At 38.8% G+C, this 23,079-nt stretch overlaps 1 protein-coding gene across 2 annotated transcripts in view; it reads right to left on the bottom strand.

Annotated features, from left to right (window-relative positions):
• Positions 1–19,427: 19,427 nt before the first annotated feature.
• Spata6 (spermatogenesis associated 6) overlaps positions 19,428–23,079 on the bottom strand; it is a 69,137-nt gene continuing 65,485 nt past the window's right edge. For both annotated transcript variants that reach the window (XM_090334886.1, XM_090334887.1), the window contains 2 exons: positions 21,648–21,739; positions 19,428–19,674 (listed from right to left, as the gene is read on the bottom strand). In XM_090334886.1, coding sequence (XP_090191012.1) covers positions 19,494–19,674; positions 21,648–21,739 — 273 coding nt within the window. In that variant the 3' untranslated portion in view covers positions 19,428–19,493. The remainder of the gene's footprint in view (positions 19,675–21,647; positions 21,740–23,079) is intronic.

Genomic DNA, 23,079 nt, shown 5'->3' with positions numbered 1-23,079 from the left:
AGCATGTGTCAAAATGTTAAGGAAGAAATAAGTTTTCCCATAAAATAGGAATGTTCACTAATTTTCAAATACAGACCTTACGAATTTAATGTCCCCTTATAAGTCCTGTTTTGTTTTAGTCTCTCACTCTTAAGACAGATCCTTGAGATTGACAAAGGACAGGAAAGCCATGGTTATTTGGCCACTGGGGCAGAGGCCACCAGTGCCTCGCATTGTATCCACAAAGTACACACAAACCCGTTTGCTTTGATTTCCTCGAATGCCTTTGCAACTCGATTGAGGATTTTCTCTGGTTGCTGAGTGATGCCCAACTTCCAGAGTAAAATAGGCTGTTAAGGGCTGGGAGCTCACACAACCAAGCAAGTTCAGAACCAATAGTGAATGGGGTTGGTGGAGAATCCCAGCTGTTTCCTTGGCCTTCAACAAAATAACTCAATGTCTTTATTTCAAACCATCTTTCAAGTCTTTGCTCATAGCTTTGCTTTCCAGTAGTGACCCATAAGAACAGGTTCTTGTAATTCATTTGAAAGGAGATATAAGGACTGTGCTCAATACATGTCTTACATGTCTAAGGAACGAGTAAATTTACTGTACCCTATATATTGACCCTTAATACTCTAGTTCTTGAAAATTATGATGGGCAGTGTGAATAGACTTTGGAGTTACAAAGAACTGTTGCAGTGCAGCATTCTGTTGCCTAATGAGAGTCAGAACCTTGGAGATTTTGCTACCCGGGCTGACTTAGAACCTCCATCCTCCAGGTCTCAGTTTCCAGAGTCTCTACAATTGAGTAATAGCACCCAGCCCTAAGCTTAATTTTGATCCAACTTGCATTGTGACACTCCCCAATCCTTCATTCTTTCATCCTCCATGACAGCGTGGGTATAAAGTTTTGACTTTCTGAGCATGGCATCCTATGCTTCTGGGTTGATTCCTTAGTGATTTGAAGGCAGCAAGAGGGAAAGTGGGTTGGTGATAGTTGATATGTAGCAGAAAGTGAGTCAGGTGTCAGCTTGAGTGGCAAGAGCATCAACAGAAAACACTGAAAAGTTGTTTTCAGAGAATTGAAATGGATTTGCCATGAGCAATAAAAACATTAAACAGGAGCCTCAGCTTGTGAAAGGACAGTATTTGAAAACAAATAGTGCTCTTAAAAATACCACAGAATGAACGTTTTTTAAAGTGATTTGCAATTGAGCTTGGGCCACAAAAGCACTCAGTTTAACACAGGAGACCTACAGCTATGTCCCTGAGTGTGAATGTTCCATCAGGCAGGAGCAGACAGAATGTGCTAGAAGCCCAGTCAAAAGCAGTGACTGCTTTCCATTAACCTCAGAGGAGTGTCATTGTACACTTCTGGCTGTAAGATGACTGTAATTTCTTCCTTTCTCCAGGGTGAAAAGTTGAGAATTTTAAAAGGTTATATATAAATATAAATCCTAAAGACTTAAATTGAGGTAGTTACAGTTGACTTTCATATTTCAAAATCAAATCTCAGCTTTAGCCCAGATTCACAAAGAGAAATGTCAGACTTTTATTGTGCTCTTATATTAAATCTGCAACTTTCACTTAAAGAGAGAAAGAAAATTCTTTTCCCCACTTTTATATCTCACCTCTGAATAGAATATAAAATCTGTGGTCCATCTCTCAGTCTGGTTTGTATGCGAATTTCAGATACAGGTACTCAGAATGGGAGGCGCTCCAGAAGTGGCTACCATAGCCCTCCTTTCCTTCCAGCCCTGGTCTCACAGGCAGGTTTTAGCTCTGCCTCTGCTACGTCTCCCTGGGATGGGGATCTGATGATCTTCTGAGGTCAAGTATCTATCACTGGACCACACTGGTAGTTGGAAAGTCCTTCCTTTTGTCAGCTAAACTAGACATCCCTGCAACTTCCAACCAATCATACAAACCGAGTGATACCAAAAGAACCCAACTGAATTATTTGCTTCAAAATTACATCCCTAGTATTTGTGAGTTCTTTCTAAAGGTGTATAATTCATGCAACAGGAAGCTTGCTGCAGACTAATAAAATTAATAATCTAAAAATTATATTTTAAGCTGGATGCTGTGGCTCAAGCCAGTAATCGTAGGAGCAAGTAATCTGAGGAGCAAGGTTCAAAGCCAGTCCAGGCACAAAAGGACCTGAGACTCTTTTTTTTTTTTTTTTTTTTTTTTTTGGCCCCTTTCTCTTTCTGGCCCCGCTCGCTCCGGCCCTGCTCGCTCCGGCCCGGCTAGGCCCCCTTTTCTAGCTCAGGCCCCGCTCGCTCCGGCCCCGCTCGCTCCGGCCCGCTCGCTCCGGCCCGCTCGCTCCGGCCCTGCTCGCTCCGGCCCGCTCGCTCCGGCCCTGCTCGCTCCGGCCCTGCTCGCTCCGGCCCGGCTAGGGGACCTGAGACTCTTATCTCCAATTAAAGTCTAGAAAATGGGAAGTTGGACTCCAGGGTATGCCGGTAGCCTTGAGCTGAAGAGCTCAGGGACAATTCCCAGGCCCAGGGGTAGGGTGGTAGCCTTGAGCTGAAGAGCTCAGGGAGAGCGCCTGCCCTGGCCTAGTTCAAGCCCCATGACCCACAAAAACAAACAAACAAACAAAAACTTATTTTGCATCAAAGTGTACATCAGCCATCTTGTTTAGTTATCAACCTTATTCACTGATGTGGAGTCATTTACAAATGAACAGACAAACTTAGAGAAGGGCCGAAGAAAAGCCCAAATCCTGCCATTTAGCATCCAGATCAATCCTTGACCTCAGACTTCTGATGGCACGTTTGACACCACCACCACGGAGCTATTCTCGTCTTTGTGGATATTTCTATTTAGGTTTATGGAACGAAGACCACTTTCACCCCTCTCCCACCAAAGAAGCCCTCCTACACAAACAAAACGAACCTACAATCCCAGCATTTCAGCTGTTGTACCCGAATTCCTAGAACCCCGAAAAGACCACCAGAGGCCACAGTCAAAGCTAAAAAGCAAGGGTCGTTTATTACAAGTCTGGTCCCGGACCTCCGTGTACCGGTAACCGGCAACACTAAGAGGCCCTGAACAAGGATTTTACACAGCTTTTATAGGGGAATTCCATAGTTAAAATCACCTGATTGGCTGTTTGGTAACTCAAACCACTGGTCGCTTTAAGATTAATCAGAGCTCAGGTGTCTAACCACTGAGCATCAAGCTGTTGCCACCTGGGGTTCAAGTACATGGGCCCTGAGCAAGGGGGGAGGGGGGTCATTCCCAGAACATGGGACAATCTTGGCACAACACAGCCAGATAACACACAATTGCTACAAAACACTGCAAGAAGGACTAAAAAGGAAAGGAAAAAGAAAGCACAAACACCTGAGAGAATAGGGGAAGGCTACACAGGATTTTGACACTTAATTCTACTTTGCAAGTAGAGAGTTTTGTGTAGAATAGATGATATTCTGTGCAAAAAAAAAAGTCAAACTAAGACAAGTACATGAAGAGGAGACATCTGACAGGGGTGGGGAGTGCAGAATGAAGTGATTGGTGTAGCTGATGCATAGCCACCTTAGGTGTGTAAAACAGGTGAGCTCAGAGAAGAGGAAGTGGCAGCACTGAGGTTCCTGAAAGCCCCATAAACGAGGCAGCATCATGTAGCAAGAAGAGGAGAGTGTGGAAGGAGGATAGGGCGACACACATGCACAAACCGCATCTGATTTGTCTCCTTAATGTCATTCATGTAGAATAAACTATAGAATGAGAGAGTGCAAAGGGATGTAAATGTATGAGAGATGTTGCCAGTGCGGTAAAAACACACATACACAGGAGAGTACTATTCAGCCGTGGAAAGGAATGAAATTTTGTCAAACTTAGTACAAAGAAGGACAAATATCACATGTATTTACTTAGATGAGGTATCTAGAATTAATAAATTCAGCAAGAAAGAAAGTATAAGTTTCCAGAGAGTAAGAAGAGTGGAAAGAGGGAGATACTGAGTGGGTAGAATCTATAGTAAGGATGATGAGTAGGTTTAGGTATACTGAGTAATGGCAGGGATATCTGCTGCAGCCAGGATTAAGGAGATATATGGTGATTTTAAATCAGAAGCTCTTCTATACTGTTACCAAAATAATACATTAATTTGTTTTTTAATTAGTACAATGACGATATGAAGACCCATTAATACATAACCTGCTTAATGTCTCCGTTAAAAATAAACTTAATAAAAATAGAGCATTAAGAACTTATCAAAATTATAAAAAGATAACTTCCTTTGAACAGAAGCCTGAATTATGACAGTAGTAGTAAAGGAGGGGAGAGAGCTAAATTTAATAACATCTTTGACATAGTAAGTCCAGAGGAACTGAGAGGATCAAGAAGAGTTGCCAGGTTTCAGACCTTGGAGAGTAAACCCTTTAATACATTGTGATGTAGAAGATAGAAGTAGTCTTAAGATAAAAAGAAAATGGTGAGTATTGATTCAGCAATAGTTTTTGGGATATGCCGGCTGTCTTAGCCAAAGAGCTCTTTGCATCTGCATATTTGTAGTATTAGACCTATGGTTTTGTGTCGCCAGTGGCTGCAGTTGTGTTGTTCAGCACTGTAGGTCATTTGGAAATAGATGCTTGAGACTTCATTTTATGGAGGGGAAAAGTGGGGGAGGAGAAGGGGGAAACCTCTGTCTAGTCATGTTTCTGAGAATGGGTTTGGATCACATTATTATAACATCATTTGGTGGTGAAGCAGAGGTGAAATCAGAAAATGTGACCCCGAGTTCGTTAGGAAGTGACATGGTGCCTAGAGCTGCTGGCAGTCCGGTGGGAAGGTGGCCTGTACCTGTCAGTTTCATCAGGGTTGGTGTTGGCAACATAGCCATTGCACTAGAGGGCCCACTCTTTGGAAGGTGTTCAAAACTCTGAAGACTAGCCGGATACTGGAGGGTCATACCTGTAATTCTAGAGACCCAGGGAGCTGAGATCTGAGGATTACAGTTCAAAGCCATACTGGGTAGGAAAGTCTGTAACACTCTTGTCTCCAATTAAGCATACGCGCGCTCGCGCGCACACACACACACACACACACACACACACACACACACCCCTCAGAAGTAGAGTTGTGGCTTGAATGATACAGTACCAGCCTTGAATACAGGGACAGGGAAAGGGCTGGAAATGTGGCTTAGTGGTAGAATGCTTGCCTGGCATGCATGAAGCCCTAGGTTTGATGCCTCAGTACCACAAAAACTTGGCAGTGGTGCTATGGTTAGCCTTCAGCAAATGAAGTTCAGGAACAGTGCTTAGACCCTGAGTTCAAGATCCAAAACTGGCAAAGAAAGAAAAAGAGGGGGAGGGGAGGGAAAGAAAGGAAGGAAGGAAGGAAGGAAGGAAGGAAGATCTGGGGCCTCACCCAGGCTCTGATTTCAAGCCCCAGGATGGGCTTTTTAAAAAATCTAATGAGAGGCCTGAAGTTTGGCCTAGTGGTAGAGTGCTTGCCGAGCATACACGAAGACGCAGGTTTGATTCCTTGGTACCACATACATAGAAAAAAGCTGGAAGTGGTGCTGAAGCTCAAGTGGTAGAGCTCTAGCCTTGAGAAAGTCCAAGGACAGTGCTCAGACCCTGAGCTCAAGCCCACGACTGGAAAAAAAAATCTAATGAGGGCTGGGAGTGTAGCCTAGCAGTAGATTGCTCTCCTAGCATTCATGAAGCCCTAGGCTTGATTTCTTGGTACCACATACCCTGAAAAAGCCAGAAGTGGTGCTGTGCCTCAAGTGGAAGAATGATATCCTTGAGCAAAAAAAAAAAAAAAAAAAAGTCCAAGGACAGTGCCCAGGCTCTGAGTCAAGCCCCAAAACTGGCAAAAAAAAAAAATCTAATGATTAAAAGCCACTGGCTAAATCTCACATGACATGTGTAATGGACCATCATCACACCAGAGCTCCCTAGAGATTCCCAAGCCACTCTTTGCATGGTAACTGTTTCCTCAGCTCTGTCCTCTGCCTTTACCTCCCCCTTACTGTGTAAATTCAAGGCAGTCTCTGAGCATCACCCTGCACTTCAGACTCCAGTCTCCATCTAGGAGGAGTTGAAATATCGAACCAAGCTTCTTCAACACTGTCTGTTCGTAATACTTGCTATAATCCCAAACTATTTTGACTAGTTCTTTAAAGACAGACTCCAAGCCACAAACTTCTCCATTTTTTCCACATGTACTGGGGAATAGATAATGGCTATTTTTTATTTTACAAGATAGAGTGGAAACAGACTTCAATTAATCCAGTTGGACAAGTAACAAAAAGACATTCATGTGTTCAGCAAATAACTCCATCCAACCTGCCCCAAAGACTCCCATAGCAGAAGCCATTAAGCCTTATGTGTTTTATTTTCTCTTTCCTGAAACCCTGAAGTGTTTGCTGACATTTTTTTTTAAGTCTGGTAATAATCATTGTCCCCTAGCCATGTTTCTGAATCTTCAGCCAAATTCATGGCTGTCCCATTTTCTGGGTCAGATGTTCTAATCAACTAACCCTTTCTAAGTTGTCTTGCTCCTGGATATAAAAAGAAAAGGAAAAAACGTAAAACTCTTCAAGCTTCGGGGTCACAAAACTGTTGGAAAATATTCCCTGGTGGAAGACCTGGATAGTTACAGAAGGGAGTGTTTTAATAAGAAAAAATATGTATTTGTGGCTTTTATGCAATAGTCTGAATCAAATGAACCAAGATTGAAGAAAATTGTTCATTCAAAATACATTAGGAAACTAATTCTTTTGTTTTTCTTTGGTTTAGTTTTTGTCTTTGTTGGCATCCTACACAAAATTTTGAGGCCATGGGGGCAGGAATGTTGCCTAGTGGTAGAATGCTTGCCTAGCATGCATGAAGCACTGGGTTGGATTCCACAGAAAAATCCTGAAGTGGTGCTATGGCTCAAGTGGTAGAGCTCTAGCCTTGAGAAAACCGAAGGACAGTGCCTAGGCTCTGAGTTCAAACCCCAGGACTGGGGTCAGTAAATTAAGCAAATGATAGTTTGTGTTCTACTTAATGTCAGAAACACACATTGCTTTCCAAAGATAGAGATGTGTACGACTTTACAGATAGAATTTCAAGTGAATATTATTTATAGTTATATTTGCCTGATTAAAATGGTTAATGTTCATTAGGTACCTACTACTTCCTAGCCATTATGCCAAATATTTCTGTGTGTGAATGTTAATCTTCCTAAACGATCTGAGGTTCCGTGTGAGTCATGCTTTCTATTGTGGTGACAAGCCCTGCTGTCAGGTGTTATTTTCCTTTTCAGGTAGGATAAATGAGGCATCACTCACAGTTGTTGTGGAATGTCGACAGGACTCAAATCAGACTGACTTGACAAAGTTCAGGGCTTTTCCTGCTTGACACTGTTCCTCCTAACCTGCTGTCAGATATGAGAAGCAATTGAAGCAAGTTAGGTAATATCAACTTGATAACTTGGCCCAAAGACTGCCTTTCAATATCCTGGAATAGCCAATCTGAAGAGGAATGGCCAATCAGAAGGTAAAAAAATCAAATTACAAAGGAGAGTCACATGAGGAAAGGCACTGAGTTCAAATTCAAAAACTGTAAAACGGAGGCATAGCAGCCTGCAAGAGGCATTCATTAGAGATGAGGCTTTAACGCATTCAGCAGTCCATTTGTACTGGCTGGTACAGTAACCGATGTTTATAATGGCACGCCAGAGCCACCAATAAATACATATATCAAAACATCTCATTATAGACCTTACGGATATACACTTTTCATTTTTCAAAACCAACCACTGAAAAAATATATTCAGTATGTTTAGGAAGAGTAGGAAATAGGTGACAAGCAGTTGATTTTTCAGTCAAATAACAACAAATTAAAATACATAACACAGAATGGAACTCACAGATTCAGAACTCATCCACTGAGTTCACCTAGAGCAGGTTGTACTCTTTAAGGATTTTATAATGCTGCAGAGAAAACAGCTTTTTTTTTTACTAACAATTTGCTTTCTACTCCATTCCACATTATTGCCTTTTGCAATTCAGATCCAAGTCAATACCATTGCTTTATAAAGTAGCCTGTCTCTGACTAGACCTAACTTTAGAAATAATACTTTTCTCAAAACCACTGGCATGAGGTAGACAAAAATGATTTTCAGATGATAATGGATTGCTGAAAATTAAGAGATGACCTGGTTGTTTCTCCCATACACAATCTTTTCATGTGGCTTAACAGTAAAGAATTAACATTTGTATAAATATGGATTGTTGCCAAATATCACCACTAGCATCTCAATCATAATTACATCTAGCAAATTTCACTGGACACATTTTTTTCTTCATACCATGCAAACATTAGGAAGTTAAAAAAGGCTCTGCCCTTTATAATCATGTATAACCTAGCCAGCCAGAGTGTTAGCTAGAGTATCCAGTTTTCAGTTCTACCAAGTTTCATGAAAGAGAAAGGATAAAACAAACTTGCACTGCATATAAGATGCTATTCCCTAAATGCCAGAAAAGGAAGCAAAATGAACAGCAGGGACATATGGCAGTGAGCTGACAGCAGAAAGAAACTTGCTCTGCACAAACAACAAGGAACATCTTGAAACGCTCAAGACATATGTGTTTGAGGAAAAAGACTGGAGTGTTTCATAATAAAATCAGGACAAAGTGAACTGTGAGTGCTGAATAAAGTTTTAATTAAAAATGGGTTTTTAGCCTTCAATGTGAATATACAATATGTTTTCCAGATGGAATTTATATTTAAGCTTTATCCAAACCCCAAAAAGAAAATGGGACCAAAAATTTTTTTAAAAAGCGTCTAAAAATGGCAATGAAACTAAAATGTATGTCAACAAGTGATATAAACAAACAAGGGAAAACATCCTCTGTCCACCAGTTTCTGTGTGCCCACTGCATGAGTAGATTATGTGATCTTCCTTTGATGTAGATATGTTACTCCCTGTTTAAATATGTGATGAGTACATACAATGAGGAAACAACTTGAATATTCAATAACAGAGGACTGGCTACATATCTTATAGTATATTGATGTGATATTAAATATTAGCTAGCACGTAAGAAACATACACATGCATTGAATGAATGTGGACATTAAAATAGTGAGATGCAAAAACGTGTAAAAAATGAACTTTGGAAAAATGTCTAGAATACTGCAGTAAAATACACAAAAATATTACCCAGAAATATTTAAGCCTTTTTACTTTCATAGAACCCCTTTCTGAGTCTACCATTTTTTAATTTTTTTGGCGGTAGTGGGGCTTGAACCCTGGATCTGGGCACTGTTCCTGAGCTCTTCAGCTCAAGGTTACCACCTTGAGCCCGGGCTGGCTTTGAACTGTGATCCTCAGATCTTAGCCTCCTGAATAGCTAGCTAGGTTTAGGGGCGTAAGCCACTGCACCTGGCTAACAATCCTTCTTCCCCTCCCCCATAATATCCTTTGAAATTTCATTTAAGGTTGAAATATTTACCTGGAAAAGGTGGCACAAAAATGATAATGGTTCTGTTTATAAAAAATATTTTCTGTTGACCTTTGATGTCTAAGAAATGGTAGCCCTAGTCTATATAGCTTCTTTCTTGGTTCAAGGCAAAAAGAAATAGTCTCTAAAGTTGCTTGCTATACGCAAGCAGTGAACAACTTTTCTTCTATAAAAATCACAGGCATCAAGCAGACGATGACGTGACAGTAATGCTTTTTGTGAACACAGGCCAGTGGCTATCCGTTCCCATTTTTCTCTTTAAAAATAAAAGCCATATAAACCAAACATAAAAAGCTATCTGAAGTCCTTTCCAATGCATTTAAACAGCATGGGTTTAAGCTAGAAAAACTCTGGCAGTGAGTTCAATGTTTGCAAGTAATTTGCTGCCAGGAAATACTTTTATTTTTTACCAAATATTTATGTTTGAAAGGGTTCAGCTGAGGTTTGAGTTTTCCTGTGAGTTCTTGAAGATGGATTAAAAGTCAATTCAGGAGCAGCATTTCTTGCAAGGTTTACTAAAGGTTCCATTTCATGTAGAAGCCATGTTTATTCCTTGTCAAAACCCACTAATGTGTTCTCTTACATGAAAGTGAAATCCCAGGCAAGAGATCAGCTTGCTTTCCCAGTGCATTTTACTGACCTTTGTTTGCATGCCATGCTGCCACTGCTTATTTATTCCCAAAAAGTACTTTTCTCATTACCTACTAGTTCCAATCCACCCTGTCCTTCAGGCTGTACATGGTCCCTCTACTGTTCCTTTTCAGCTAAGTGACTGCAATTTTCCCATTGAGCTTCTACTACTCATTGACTCCTCAGCAAATACAAACTCCTTTATGATATCTCTCACTGTGGTCTCTGCAAGTGTTCATGCCATCTGCTAAACTAGACATGAAGTCCTGTGAGAACATTTAAGAGGTTGGTGTTTTGTATGAAACTTGCAATGCACAAGTTCTCAATAAGTTCTCAAAGTCTCAAAAGTGGCTGGAAAAACAGATTATAGAATTCTTGTCATTACACTTACTACAACATATCAGGTACATCTGATTAATAACACTGAAAATGTAATATCAAAAGAAAGACCTTGATAGTATTTAACACACATTTCAGCCTCATTTCAGAATTGTTTCACCATATGCCTTTTTAACACAGCGTTGTTATACTTTTGTTTTCCAGAGTGTATTTGTACAAGTCTGATGTCTTACTGTTCCTCTTTTGATAAAACCATACCTTAAGATGATGATGACAGGCTGGTATCTTCTAAGATATATTTCTTCACTCATTAAAGAAGTGGAGTGGTAGCTTCATGCTCTTTCATGTGTTTAATTTATATCCAAATATTCTAACTTCATGAAAAGTTAAGACATTTATTTTATATGTGCCGAGTGCTAGTTATAGTACTTACTCATAGAAGGTACTTAATATTGATTAATGAATGCGTAAGTAAATGAATGACTTTGGTTTCCCAGGGAAAACCCTGGGAAAAGTTTGCATGGAAATCAAAGGTTAACCATTTCCCTCTTTGGGATTCAAGACATCTGCTGTTTTTCCTTCTCTTTCTTTTTGTAGTGTGTGTGTGTGTGTGTGTGTGTGTGTGTGTGTGTGTGTGTGTGTGTGACTGAATAACATATACCATGGCTTAAACTCAGGGCCTAGGTGCTATCCCTTACCTTTATCACTCAAGTCTTGGGACTTTACTTGAGCCATAGCTTTTGGGTGGTTAAGTGGAGATAAGATTCATGTAGACTCTTCTCTTCCTGCTAGGCTCAAACTACTTGGCCTATGATTACAGGTGTTGAGCCATGGGTACCTGGCTCCAATTTCTTTAATAATTTTTTAAAAAGAAGAATTCATTCAGATACTGACTAGGATTAAGACATCTTAACAGATGGAGGAATTAAAATCAGAAGTTGCACAAACTCCTTACTACAGAAGAGGTCATAAATAGGTGGTAGGCCCAAGTTTTTTAAACCTGGGGAGGCATTACAATCTCCTGGAAGATTCTTATGCTACAGGTCTCAGATTTACCTCTTCCAGCTCTCCAGAGGTTCGTATTTTTCACACTTCCTGAATGATTCCAACCAGCTGTGATCTGAAACCACTGACTTTGAACATAAACAACACACACCTTCCCAGCTTTAAACCCAGATGTTATAAAATCATTCACAATTCAGTATTGAGGTGAATATTAGGCCTATAAGTGTGAAAAAATAAGAACATCTGAATTTAATTCCCACTTCAGTCTGATATTCCTGCCATTGGATCTACAGTATATATATATATAACCAACCTCAAATTTTCTCATCTGTAGGAAATGTAAAAATATAATCTCTGCCCCTGCTTAATTCACTAACATGTTATGTAAGAATTCAATGAAATATGTAAAACCACCTGAAAACTGTTGACTATATAAACTCCACACTATTATTTTATTATACAAGTTCAGCACAAACAGCCTCTCTAAGGCTGGAAATCTTTGTTAGCTAAAAATTGACTGAAGTAAAAAAAAATTCTATTTTTTCCATGCCTCCCAAATCAACACTTGAAAATACTTCCCAACTCAAATGCTAGCATCTCCTCTCCCCTCTGTGGGTTTTTGATTTTGACTGTTTTTAAGATTATCAACAAAAAATGTCTCCAGATTACTTAGCATCTATGCCAAATCACGTTCTATGTGTAGCACCGTTGTAGGAATGTATCCCAAGGGAACTGCTGTGGGCCCCTTTGGGGGAATGCTCATGTCGAGTAGAGTGGTGGGTTTCCTTTTTAATGTAACATTCCAGCAGAACGTATTAAAATGGAAGAAAGACATACTAAACCATTACTTCAAAACATTAGTATTTTAGATGAATTTAATAACTTGCCAGCTATCTAAAAGCAACAAAAAGAATCCCTCCAGAGCTTTTTGCACATGCTAAACATTGTTTTTTTTTCATTTTTTAAATAATTACCCATCATCGATTAATCTTTACAATAACCTCATGGTTACTGGTAATATCTTCATTTCATAGATAAGCAAATTGAGTTAGGCAGTTTATCTAAGGTCACATAACTGGTTCCATAAGGATTTGAATCTAGCAGTATGATTCCACAGGCTCTATGTATAACCACTACGCTGCTTTTCTGGACAGTGGTAATTGTGTTAAACAAAAACCAAAAAACAGAAAGAAAAAAAAGGCAAGGGGAACTTTCTAGAGTTTAAACTCGTCTTATCAGAATATACCCTCAAATTTTATGCAGCTTCAGTTGTAAAAATCTACCCAGAACCAACCTCTCTACTAAAAGGCAGTATACATGAGGCACATGAGGTTAACAGAATGCTTATAAACAGGAATAATGGCGGAGCAGCTGTCCCTGACTGTATGGATTTGGGCAACCAATAATGAAAATTATTCATGGGAAAAAAGAATGTAATTTTTTTAAAGCATCTACTGTTTCTCAGGTACAATAGCAATCATTTTGCATCTTTTTTTGGGGGGGGGTCATGGGGCTTGAACTCGGCCTAGGTGCTGTCCCTGAACTCTTCAGCCCCACTTTCCATTTTCCAGAGCTTAATTGGAGATAATCTCAGGTTCTTTTGTGCCCGGGCTGGCTTTGAACCTTGATCCTCAAATCTCAGCCTCCTGAGTAGCTAGGGTTACAGGTGTCAGTCACTACACAAGACCCTCCTGAGTAGCTAGGGTTACAGGTGTGAGTCACTGCACAAGGCTTCGCTTTGCATCTTTACCACAAATTCTCTTTATAACAACCATCCTAGACAGATATTAGTCCACTTTACAGATAATGGAATTGAGTTTTAAGACCTCCAGGTATCGTCATAGTACAGAATTAAGCCCAGATACAGTTCTTAACACTGTACTATATAATCTACACAAATTCATTAGTAAATTTAAGGTTCATACAAAAAAAGTGAAAAATTTTGGCTCACCTCTTAATTTTAAACTTTCTACATTTATTCACATAGCTCATCTTATTCATATTCTCAAGCTAAGATCTTTCAGAATATTAATTCTATTAACTTGGAATTTTAATCATCACTAACCTCTACTGAGTACCACATTTCATACTAGGGGCTACCAGTTCACAACACAGAGGTTCACACACAGAAGTGATGAATTCAGAGCAGGAAATCCAGGTTCTGCTCAACTCTAGAAGCAACAGTATTACTATTAGGCCAGATGGAGCACTTTTCAGACGGCAGTTTCTGTTTCCCAAGTCATCCATGAAGGTGTGATGGTGCCTGATTTATGTTAGGAACCATCCACATATATTTTCCTCACTTAATCCTAAAATGTCTCTAAAGAATGAAGGGAAATTGTATATATGAAAGTCATCTACAAATACAGCAAAAATAATTTGTCTTTTAAAAAACTTTACTGAGATATAATTGAAATATAAAATTGCATATACTTAAAACATATAACTCGGTGCTCTTTTATAGGCATACGCTATATAAAATGATCATGTCAATCAAGATAATTAACAATTATCACTTCTACAGAGTTAACATTTTGGTGTGCTGAGAAGATGCAAGATTTACCCTGTTGGCAAATATAAAGTACAATATAGTTCATTAATTATTCACATTAGATTTCTAGGTATTTTTTCATCTTGCATAGGTGAAACTTCACCATTTGATCAACCCCATCCCATTTCCCTCTTCCTCTAGTCCCTGGCAACATCACCCTACTCTCTGTGAGTCTGTCTACTGTGGATTCTCATGTAAGATCTTGAAGCATTTTCCCGTGTCTTCCTAAGCTCCATCAATGTGATCACAAATATGATCACAAATACTGAACAGTATTTCAATGTATAGGTATACCACATTTCCCTTATTCATTCATCTGTTGGCAGACAGGTTATCTTTGCTACTGTGAATCCCAAGATTTCAAATCTTTGGATAGATATCCCAAGGTAAGAGCATGAGAACACATGGAAATTCTATTTTTTTATTTTTTTAAAGAAACCATCAAATTGATTTCCCTAAAGGCTAAAACATTAGTCTGTTTATAAAGGCTTTTTTCATCTGCTATTCCAGTACTGGGCCTGTTTTTGCTTAGGGTAAGAGTCACACACTTTCCTGCATGGATTAGTTTTGAGTCCTGATCCCGAGATGTCAGGTTTCTGAGTAGCCATTGATAATAGCCATTCTAAAATGTGTGAAGTGACACTGATTTTTGGTTTGTATTAAATAATGCAAAGGATGTTGAGTATCTTTTCATATCCTATTACTCACTTGATTTAAGCATGTATTCATGTTCTTTGCCCGAGGTCCTTTTGTAAGACATGAACCATTATGGAAACAGTTTGAAAGTATTTTTTCTTCAATATGATTCCTAGTGGAGGAAGTGGGCATCTTGCCCCTGTTTTACATCTTAGAGAAAACGTTTTCAGTATTTTCCCATTGTTTTCCCACAAAGTCTGTTCAAGGACTTTCACAGCTATTGAAAGGGGGTGGGCCCCCTGATGTTTTAGGCTGTGCCTTTAAAATGCCTTCTTTTTACACCCCATACTCATGAGCCAGACAGCTTTTTTCCCCACTGTGGTGCCTCTGCAATAATAAGCCAATCATGGCTTATAACCTCCAAAACATAGGTCAAATATCCTTCCATATTTTGTGAGTGGTAGCACAGAAGGCAGTCAGCACAGAGTGAGCTATGAGGTTTTCATGCAGAAAACCTGAAGTAGATTCTTATATACTTTTTATATGAAAGGTTAATACAAATGAGTTTACACCTAGTATTTTATCCTTTAACTGTGGTGTATCACATTGATTTTTGTGTATTAAACTATCATGGAATGAATCCCAGGAATATTACCTGGCTGTGGTGTATAATCTTTTTATACACCATTTGCTAATACATTAATTTTTATATTTTTCCTCATCAGAGGTTTGAATCAAGTTTTCAATAGTCTCTTTGAATGTGTTATCAGGATAATGCTAGTTTTTTTATTTTTCAAATATATTATTATATTACAGTTACATTCTCCAGATGATGCTCGTTTTACAAAATGATTTTGAGTGTCTTTGAGAGAGTTGGCATTGGTTTTTGAGTATTTGCCATCATTTACTATGAAGTCATTGGGCCATAACTTTGTTAGGAAGTTTATGAGTATTTCAACTTCTCCTTGATTCAGTCTTGTAGACTATCTTGTTTGGGTATGGTGTGTACAGACATGAGAGTTGGTCACAGGCATGCAAGGTGGGTAAAAGTAGGACTAGTGATGGGTCAGTGACAGTTGCAGGCATTCCATGTGGAGACTAACCAAAAACCAGCGAGTGCGCTCACAGTGGAACTGGGAAGAGGCAGGAAGCCTAGACTTAGGATAACACAAGGCCCCCGGGGAGTCATGGCAGCGAGGGAGTACCTTTGAAGCTCTGTCCGTCAACAGGATGGATAAACAAAAAGTAGTACAGTTTGTACAATAGATTGCTTACCATTAAGTATTGAACCATGTGAGATAGATGAACCTTGACAACATTATGCCAAATGAAATAGGTCACATAATGTATAATTCCAATTATCTGGAATTCCAGGATAGGCAGAGAGTCTACGTAGATAAGTGCTTCCTTGAAACACTCGTTTATTTGTGGGATCAGTGATTTGTTGGGTGTTGAAATATTCCATAATGGTTATGGTTGCACCATGCTGTGAATATACTAAAAGCCAATTAACTCTGTGCTTTTAAGGGGTTAATTATATTTCAATAAAGCCACTGCTGGTAAATAAATACAATGATGAGAACTATTTGTTCCTGATTTTTGTTTTCACTGAGAGCTTAATGTTTTAAGTCAGATGAAGGTCTTCCTAAGCATATTTCATTATAAACATAGAAGAGATCTAAAATTCTTTATTACATGTGAGAAAACAGAAAAATCAGTGACTTAAGGTTGTGTAGCCAGTTAGACACAAAGAAGACTTTCAGTACAATAGCATATATTTATTGTTCTTGAAGTTAACAGTATTTCGCCTAAATTTTGCTTTAAAAATTTTTTGTTTTTAGAAAACAAAATACATGAAAAGCAAAGCCTATTTTTCATATTAAGTCCAATATTACTACCAAGATTGGCAGGTAATGTAGCATAAGGATGAAGAGATAAAACAATTTTTCCCATTCTGCTTCCATCTTAAAATTTTCTCTTTCAAGAAATACATAAGAACTCACAGTAATGGCAAAACATAGACCAGCTCTTCCTTTATGGAATGGCAGATGGGAATGGCAGATGATCAGACATTTATCCCATTTATCCAAGATGCTACATGTCTATGAATCTGACCCCATCCTGCACAGAGATGGCCAAATTTAATCCAGAAGAAAAGGCTCTTCAGAATCAGTTCAAGTTTTGAGTGCTATTTTGGAGCTCTTGCCATAGCTCATGAGACATAGGAGCAATGGAGATTTTCTGTGGTAGGTCATTGCCTTTGATATATTTGTTCTTTTCACCTAACAGCAAATTCTAAATGCCAAGAAGCTTTTATTTTTGTTTTTCAACCACAGAAAAATATACTCATGTCCCTTGGTATGTCTATTCACTGTTGACCTTCAAAAAGCTTGTGGTATAAAGCATCACTGAATACCTACAACCAGAGGGTAAAACTCAGTGCTCATGGGATCTGGCTTCTGTCGGTCGCTCTCTTTGGGGAACTAGAGTAACTAGGAGTGGACGCTACAATAACGAATACTGGTACATGGTCAGTTCAGTTAGAAAATTCTGGGTTAGTGCAGTAAATACTTAAGGAGCATTAGTGTCAGATAGTAAATACTATCCAATGTTTACATCACGATTTATTTTTCCCTTTTTCCTTGTTTGGGTGAGGCTGGGGTTTAAACCATGGGGTTCTGTGCTTCCCAGATAGATGCTCTTAATGCTGAGCCATGTATCCAATCTTATTTTTGGACAGCTATTTTGCTGCTTGCAAAAGCCTATGGTTAGACTTCCCAGCTCTCTGCTCAGAGTGGGGCAGGGAGTGTTTCCTGCCTAAGCTGGACTGGAACCATGATCCTTCCAAGAGTGAGGGCATGTCACCAGGATCGAGGGAACTGTGATTTCCTATAGTGTCTCCCTATGACTGTGGGGGTCCTGTGTGCTGATTTGTCAGACAATGCTAGCTTATAAGCATTGCTCTGATACTAGTATTCCTTTCCTTATATGACCAATAAAAAACATCTAAGTTGAGCATGTGCTTAATCCTAGCCACTAAGGAAGTCAGATCCAGAAGATCTCAGTTTTAAGTCAGCCTGGGTAGAAAAGTCCACGAGATTCCATCTCTAACATAACCAGCAAAAAAACAAAAACAAAAAAAACCATGGCTAGAGGCATGACTCAAGTGGTAGATCACCAATTGAATGAGCAAGTTGACTGAATATAAGGCCCCGAGTTCAAACTCTGATAAAAACAAAAATGACATGTATATTCCTACAACAATCTTGTAGCACTGTAATTTTAGTTCACAGAACTTTATTTACTTCATTCTCTTCATTTGATATCTGGGGAATATAAGGACCACAAAATTAAAGAGACTAAACTAAAATGAAGTAAAAGCTTAGGACTCTTAGCTCCTATCTCTGCTATCTTTGATGCCTTTTTGATCTTAAAAAATGTATGTAAAAAGTCAACTAGTGTCACATTCCAATTTCAATTTAAATTCTGTGTAAATAATGCAACTTTTTGTCCTTTGAAATCCTAACTGTGGAATAATGGAATCAATAAGAAAGCTTGTGAGCAAAATTTACCTATTTCTGATTCCCATTTTCTGAATACTTTCCAAGTGTTGCTTTAAAAATGTTTTTGGGGTCAAGGATGAGTACCTAACTATTAACCCGTCAAAGTTTTCTGAGTGCCTCTTAACTACACCTTGCTATGTTATTGTATTCTCTGTGGTTCCAAAGGCCCTCTTTTAAAAAATGTTGGGTTTCATTTATTCTTCTTTAGGGTATAGTATTGGTGTTTGAACTCAGGGGAAAGTACTTTCAGGCTAGGTGTAGTCCACTTGAGATAAAGTTTTGCTGTGTGTATGTGTGTATCTGTCTCTATGTGCATGCGTGTGTGTGTGTGTGTGTGTGTGTGTGTGTGTGTGTGTGTGTGTGTGTGTGTTTGGTAGACTATCTTTTCCCTGGTCGGCCTCACACTGATTCCCTGACCTCTACCTCACGAACAGGTAGAAGTATGGTCATGTTCTGCCATGCTCTACTTGTTTTTGAGATAGTATTTCATTAGTCTTGCCCAGGTGACCTCAAACAATGATCTTGGATCTGCCTCCCAAATAAGTGTGATTACAGATGAGTACCGCCAAATCCTGCCAAATGTTCTTTAGAGTGCTTGGGACATAACTATGAAAATGCCAATGAGGCAAAATTTCAACAAAACATTCTTTTTTGAGTTTCTGCTTGCTTATTAGCAAGGATTAATTTCCAATTTTGTTTGCACTAAAATCTATGGCCTTAAGAAAATCACCTTAAAAATTCTTTACTCATAGTGTGGATCATATATGGCCATTTCCTAGCTAATTGTTAGATTTTTAGGATAACTCAGCAGTTCTTCCAGAGGAGGAAGAGTGAATGATTAGATGAGCTTGAAAAAGAGCTATTTTTCTGGGCTAAGAACATAATGACTTTTCTGAGAGCGAAAATATTAAACAGGGTTCCAACTTGGGAAATTCATTTTTGTGGAGTGATTTTGTAATTTAAGTCTTACCCAAACAAAATAATCAAGCAGAGAAAGGAAAAATCACAAGATAAGGACCGTGTGTTTCTGGAGAGGAATTTTTCCCCATCACTGGCTGGTAGTGTCACCTACAGGCTGTGGAGAATCTTGGATGTTCAGCTGGGTTGTGACATCTAGACACAGCACTATCTTCTGCCACAGAAAGGCTTGCCTAGGCTAATTTACCACCTGAAATAATGCACTCGATTCAAATATAACCACGTTACCTTAGTGAATCACCTCTTTTCAAAGAAAGGAGTACAGATATCGATCACATGAAACTTTTCATTAAGAGGCTAACATGGACACTCATACAGTTTATGGTGGGCGGTTTCAGAAGCTTTCTTGTGTATGAGAAACGGAGCTACAGGCCTTTTTGTATAAGTTCCTGTACATCTTGTCCATGCTGTTCTCAAACATGGGTCGGTGGGACTTTCCCTTGTAAGAAGCTGCCCTGTTGGACCAGTACTCGCCGTCATCTAAATGGAGGTTGCCACGTGGCCGCTGAAACGAGCTATGGGAAAAGGGTAGGAAAGGATCAGAACACTTTTTTACACAGGGAGACAGAGATACATACAGGCCTATGGTGGGATAGTGACTGAATGGTCTTTCAACGTGACTGCCTTACTAAATTTTTTGTGCTATGGAGCTGTCTATTGAGGAATGGAGATGGAAGCTGCAGGTTGCTATAGAATCCCATTGTTCTGAGGTTTTCTACCTGAATATGTCTCAATTTGTTCTGGGTCTTTTGTCCAAACCCACAATTATAGCTGAGCACTGGAGGCTCACACTTGTAATCATAGCTACTCCAGAGGCTGAGATTTGAGCATTGAGGTTCGAAGCAAGAAAGCCCATGAGACTTTCCAATTTAGCACCCAAAAAAGTAGAATGCTAGCCTTGTCTCAGGACAGTACACAGGCTTAGAAAGGTCAAGCCCCAGGACTGGCAAAAAAACAAAACAAGACTAAAAAAAAAAGCCACAACAATCCACAGTTCTGAAGTTGATAGTGACCAGTTTTGCTATTTCTTTGGGGAGAAGGGATTCTGGGCCTCTCACTTGGTCATTTCAGGGTCTCTGGACTCCCACAGCAGAACCTCTACAAAGGATTTCTCTAACTCCCCTTTGACTTCCACTGATGGAACCTCAAGGCTCTCAAAGGGGCAATTTTTTTGAATGAGTTCTCTCTCAACTTTGGAAAAAGTGAAAGTGATATCTTTTCTTTGTATATCACAGGAATTAAAGATAAAACTAGCTTCTACAGTATACTTTTAAAAACTTTTAGAAAGAGGTCAACTTAAAGGACTGACAACCCATCCAAGTATGCACAGAGGAGAAGTGCACAGAGGAGAAGTGGCAAGGGTTACAAAGGGATTACTAAAAAGTGCAAGCAGAACTTTTATGTTGTCACAGAGTCCTCAGTGATCCAAGGCTTAACATTGCTTGGTGAACTGGAAAAAGAATCAGTACTGTGATTTACAGCAAACTAACTCAAGAATAGCACTTTTCAAAATGTGGTCCTCATACTACCTGTATTGTAATCATCATGAAGATTTTTAGCTCTCAGAATCCATGAAGGTTGTAGAAACACACATTTTAAAGAAGTAACCCAGGTAATGAGGTAGCCAAAAGTTTGAAAATAGCCTTTCCATATAGGTGAAGTACTCAAAATCGGGATGGTAATTCATATTTCTATTTTTGTGAATAAAGCTCTGAACTTCTCTCTTCCTCTTTGGATTGTTTCTCCTTCAAATACATTTGTATGCATACAACTTTGGGTTTTGTTTTGCTTATCTGTTTTGTTTGTAGTGACTGGGACCAAATCCAGGGCTTCCCATATTCTAGGCAAGTGCTCTAACCCACTGAGGGAAAGGCCATCACACTCACATTTATGCCCATGAGCATAGATTAGACTCATCTCCAGTAACCAGTAAGAAACTGGAACGGGAGGTTTGGGTCAAGAGGCAGAGTGCCAGTAACTGAAACCTTGGAGGGAAGATATAATCCCTTATTTACTTCAGTTCCTCAGGAATCTCAGGAAATAGTAACCATTGCTATAGTAGTAGCCAGGATTTAGGGATGCCTTCACTATATATACTCATGACTTGTTTTAATCCTGAGCTTTCAAAATGAGCTTTGCTATTATATTCATGCAAAAAAATGTTATTACACTAACATTCCTGAAATTTTAGGCTAGAACAGAATTTGCTTACATTAATTTTTAAAAGGTTACCCTTAATCTAAACTATACATACTATTTTAATTTTAAGTAAATATATCATGTAACATGTTGATTAGCAGGGAAATAAAATAAATCTTTAGCAGGATGACAAAAACTATGGTTAACTGGCTATATTTGCAGACATTAAAACAATGGACACATTTACATAGTAAAACTTTTAAACTTCTCAAAAAATTTAAAATTTAGAAGATAAAGAAGCTGGTGATTTGTGTGTCAGTTGTGGGAAGGTTACCACCCAAATGCATACCTATACTCAGGGTCACTGTCATAAGCAGGGTCTCTGTATAAAAGACCTCTTTTCAGTTCCAGTTCATCATCTTTCTCCGGGTCTCGCTCATCCTGAAAAAATTTAAAGATATTAGCCATTAATTTGTTTTCTCAATGCTTTTGACATGATGTTTCTGCTTCTTTGGGAAATGTTCTTCATTTTACAAAGTACTTTGTAGCCAGTCACCTCCCTCTGTTTTTACTCTGGTTCATAAGACATTCTACATATTAAAGAGAATGGTCTTTCTGAGTCTTGCTTTAATATGATGATCTCTAGTTCTATTCATTTTCCTACAAACTACATGATTTAATACTTATTCATAGCTAAGTAATAGTTGAGTATATGTACACGGTCTTTTCTTTATGTTTCATTGTGATGGGAACCTAGCCTAGCTACTATGAATGCTGCTACTATAAACATGGACTTGTGGTTATCTCAACTCTATGTTGACTTATTCCTTTGAATTCTTGTTATTGAGGTTTTCTGTTTGGGTAAGGTGATGTCTCAGTCATTCTGATTCACACTTTTCTATGACTAAAGATGTTGAACAATTCATTGGTTCATTTATTGATTGAACTAGAACTACTTATATAGTCTGGATATTAATTATTTCCCTACTGAATTTCTGGCAAATATTTTTAATCATTTTATACATTACACATTCACTCCTCAGGAAATTTTCACTTGATGTACAAATGGTTCTTTGAGTATGACACTAAAATTTTTATGGGGATTTCTTTAAATGTATAATGATATAGATAATATAGATATTTGCAGAATGTATAGATATTTGCACAATATTCTGCAACACTAGTTTTGTGATCATGAATTTCACTAATTTTTGGTTCAGTGATGGATAGCTTCCTAGGATAAAACAGAAAGCTGTCCAAGTAGCCATGTCATGCCCCTGTGGCTTTTAATTTCTGTATATTTCATCTATTTCACTATCATTACTGCCTGTTATAATATATTTCTTGAGTTAGGGAAGACTAATGTTGCTTTGATTTTTTAACTATTTATGTGTTTATGCATTGATACTGTTATTTGTACAGCAGAGGCTCAATCTTTTCGGTTAAAATAGTCTCAGTGTACCAGGGCAAGAATTGGAGGTACTATTTTCTCAATACTAACTGAGGGTGTGGCTCAGGAGCCAAGCTCTGGCGTCTCTTATAGCTGGAAGAGGCTATAGAGTGCTCAGACCCTGCCTAGCACTTCACATCTCCACAGGAGGCTATGGAGATCTGTAATTCAGAAGGTCTGAGGTCAAGTCCCTCAGATTAACCTGTAGCCAACATGCGTAGCCAGAATCAGGCTCTAGAGGCTGAATATTATGCCAGTCACCTGTTCGGCAATTTCTAGTGCAACCTTTAGTCATTTAGCTTCACCACTTGTGAAGCTCCCCAGCACTCAA

Source organism: Megascapheus bottae, chromosome 6 (assembly GCF_031878675.1).
Source record: "Megascapheus bottae isolate mThoBot1 chromosome 6, mThoBot2.hap1, whole genome shotgun sequence".
NCBI classification, from domain to species: domain Eukaryota; kingdom Metazoa; phylum Chordata; class Mammalia; order Rodentia; family Geomyidae; genus Megascapheus; species Megascapheus bottae.
The sequence above is the reverse complement of the archived record's forward strand: the minus strand, read 5'-3'. Positions and strand labels throughout refer to the sequence as shown.